Source organism: Mus pahari, chromosome 5 (genome assembly GCF_900095145.1).
Source record: "Mus pahari chromosome 5, PAHARI_EIJ_v1.1, whole genome shotgun sequence".
Lineage (NCBI taxonomy): Eukaryota > Metazoa > Chordata > Mammalia > Rodentia > Muridae > Mus > Mus pahari.
The window spans coordinates 156,833,248-156,836,827 of record NC_034594.1 but is presented as its reverse complement, the minus strand read 5'-3'; the positions used below and the strand labels follow the sequence as shown (position 1 = coordinate 156,836,827).

General features: G+C 52.7%; 1 protein-coding gene across 1 annotated transcript in view; it reads left to right on the top strand.

The window, feature by feature from the left end:
- The first annotated feature begins 570 nt into the window (after nt 1–570).
- Nucleotides 571–3,580, top strand: part of Marc1 (mitochondrial amidoxime reducing component 1) — a 21,424-nt gene continuing 18,414 nt past the window's right edge. The window contains exon 1 of the mRNA XM_021199149.2: nt 571–1,061. Coding sequence (XP_021054808.1) covers nt 778–1,061 — 284 coding nt within the window. The 5' untranslated portion in view covers nt 571–777. The remainder of the gene's footprint in view (nt 1,062–3,580) is intronic.

Here is a 3,580-nt window from a genome sequence, read left to right as displayed (position 1 = left end):
TAACTTAGTAGAGAAATGCCTTCCTCCGGTTAGAACAGTCTTGAATAAAGATGACATTTTAGCAGCTTGACACACCAATCAGGTGCCTAAGGCTCCCGAGGTACCTTGATGGTCTTTGTTGTTCAAGATGTGGTGGCATTCGGTAGAGACACCTGGCAGTGCCAGTCCACATTAGGATGCAGGGAAAAGAGGGGTAGGGAGGGGGGCTTGTCAAAAACAAAAACAAACAAACAAACAAGAACCGAGTCCAGGTCTGAGCCTCTGCGGATAGGCACAGCCCAGGATTGGCCCTGTAGATCCTCAAGGCTGGTCAGATCTTTTCATACCCCAGCTGACTGGAAGCTGGCTGCTGCCAAACTGCTCCCCACAGACCCCAGAGGGGCGGCTGCCCGCAGCCTGGTTTCTAATTTCAAAATCACGCCACGTTCTACAAACGCTGTGTGGTTTAGGTCAAATAAACAACTCCGCAAACATGTAAATAAGCTGTCCTGCACTGATTGATCCTGGAGGAGGGTCAGCGAGGGAGGGAAGAGGAGGGAGGGAGAGAGGGAAGGAGGGACAAAGGGGGGAAGGCAGCGGAAAGTAGGGGCAAGCGGTGAGATTCGACCGCTGAGCCACCACCTCCCGCCCAGGCTGAGTGAAGATGCACAATTTGGATTGGAGGGGAAGGGTCAGGAGCTGCTGGCCTTTGGGCTCAGGCCCAGGCCGCCGGCCACAGTAGCTCTTGGTCCAGTCGGCGTCAGAGGTGTATCAGCACTCGTCCCGCCCGCTCCAGCCATGGGTGCGGGTTCCTGGGCGCTGGCCCTCTTCGGCTTCTCCGCGTTTCGGGTCCCCGGCCAGCCGCGGTCCACCTGGCTCGGCGTCGCCGCGCTGGGACTGGCCGCGGTAGCCCTGGGGACCGTGGCCTGGCGTCGTGCGCGTCGTCGGCGGCGCCGGCGGCTACAGCAAGTGGGAACGGTGGCACAGCTCTGGATCTACCCGATCAAGTCCGGCAAGGGGGTGCCGGTGAGCGAGGCAGAGTGCACTGCCATGGGGCTGCGCCGCGGCCACCTGCGCGACAGGTACGCGGAGCGCCGCGCATCACCAAGCTGACCTAGGCTGGTGGGTGCGGGGAGGTCAGCGGGGTCCGCTCGCCAGTCCCTTCTTTCCCAGACTAGAGACCAGAGGCTGGGAAAGGGGTGGTGAGAAACGGAAAAAGTGATCCTCACCCTCCGCCAGCCAACTCGGGGGACCTGGAACTCTGAAGTTTCCGGGTTTCCCCCGCTTCCTGGAGTTGGACCTCTCTCTATCCATCCTCCCGTGGCTATTTCAAATCTTGTGGTGTTAGATGAGGCATTTCTCACGCCGGCCAATCCGCAAGAAGAAACTTCAATCTCCCTCCACGCAGGGACCCGGAAGGGATTGATGCTTGGTTACTTTACTCTCAGTGATAGATAGTCTTAAATTTAGAAAAACTAAGGCAATAGATCCTGGATCCTATGTACGGCTCATCCCTGTTAGTGCAGCAGCTGAGCACGATCTTACATCTTAAGAAAATAAGCTGTGAGTGTTATTTCCCCAAGGTTCTTGTCAGATAAAGGTTCTGCGCGGGGGACCGGGGGGGGGCAGATGACCCTGGGATTTGTAAACAGCGACTAAGAGTCCAGCTGAGGAGTGACCCGTGTCACCTGGGCTTCAGCAAAGGGTCAGCAGCTCCAGCTCTCTTCAGGTCTGGTCTCCCACCAGCTCTGGGCATCACTGGAAGGCTGCCTATCGGGATCCTCAGGGTCTCTCCTTCAGCAGAAGACACAGGCTAACAGAGGCTGTGACCTCCCTGTCTCAGCTCTCTAAAGCTAACACAAGCCATTTGCCTCAGATCAGGCCGGTCCAGTGGACATGCTGACCGACTGGCTCAGGAAGAAGAAATGGAGATTCTTGCTCCAAAGCCCTTCGTGTCTCAGCTGGTTTACGGGCGGTTTTATGTAAGGTTGATGGGCAGCTACAGATGGGTGGGTACCTCCTTTCAGTGTGGACCTTGCCATGTGTGACCGCTCCCCCGTGCCCCGCCCCATCACCTGTATTTTGCAATTCTTCATGTCTCAAGAACCAAAGATCATTAGAGGCTGAAGTTGGCTGACACAAGGCTCCAGGGTTGATTGCCAGACCTGCCCCCCTCCCCCTCACTAGAAAATACACCAATGGTCCTTCCACCGTTCTGGACAAAGTTCAAAGGTCAGCTGCTCACCTCTGCTCCAGGCAGTCAGGAACCCTAACTATTCCTTGTTTTGAGCAGCGGGATCTCACATACATTAGCTTCTTGTCTCTGGATCTATTCTGTCAGCCTCAGAGGCAAAGGGCATTGCCATTTTACTACTGTATTGATTCAGAAAACATGATCTGAATTGCACCACAGCTGTGGCGGCAAATTCTTCACTTTCGTCACAAGCTCCCAGGGAATGTGAGCAATAAACAAATAATAAACAACAGCAAATGCAAACAACTAAACAAAAAAAAATGAGGGGGACAGTGACAAGTGCCAGAGAAGAGAGAGGAAGGGTCCAGGAGGCTGCCTGAGGGCATTCAGGGAAAAATTAGAAAAAAAAAAAAAAGGCAATTGCTTGCACTGAAAACTAGAAAACGGCCAAGCCCTTTCTAGGCAAGTAGATTGGAAGACCATTCTAGAGAGATGGGAAAAGACACCAGGCTTAAAGGCTGGCATGTTCTAACGTGTTTACCAGAAGGAGTTGAAAACAGGGGGCAGGGGAACACTGAAACTTGACTGTGCACAGTGGCGAGTAAGAAATGGAGATGACCCAAGTGTCCATCATGGGGCGAGGAGATTAAATAAAATGTGGTTCATACAGACACTGGAATGTCCTCCAGCCTCAGCAAGGAGTGGCGCCTGTAATAAATAACAGGTGGGCAACGAAAACACAACGCTAATTTAACTGAGCAGGACAGAGGGACTAGTTGTACAGGATTTCAGCTCCAACCGCTTGACTGCAAATTCATAAACAGAAGTAGGAGAGGAGGTTCTGGGGCTGGAGGGGGTGGGCGAGGTGAGTTGCTGCTTACTGGGTGCAGAGTTTCTGTTTGGAAAGATGAAGGTTTGGAAGCCGTGGTGAAGGTTGCGCAACGCTGAATGCCAGAGGGCCATAACTTGCATACTTTGTGTGAGTGATATTATTGGTGGTCAGTGTCTGGGCTGGGCCTTTCCTGACTTCTTGGCCCCTTCTCCAACTTTCTTTTCTTTTCTTTATTTCTTTTTTCTTTTTTAAATCAGGCAGGGCTTGCCAAAAACTTTATTTGAAGCAAAGCAACAGTACAAGTGTCAGACTCTAGTGTCTAGAGGAATACACTGTCGAGACTGACAGAGGCCACATGAGTAAGATCACTCAAGGGCTCTCATTATTGTTCCAGGCAAGAGAATGAGGACCTACATACTGTGGGCCGTGATGAAGGTTACCCTCTGCCTTGACTGACATATTAGGTCATATACTAGCTTTTTACAGAACACGTGCCTTTCCACAAAGCCGCCTCGCCTTCTTCTTCTCCTCCTCCTCCTCCTCCTCCTCCTCCTCCTCCTCCTCCTCCTCTTCTT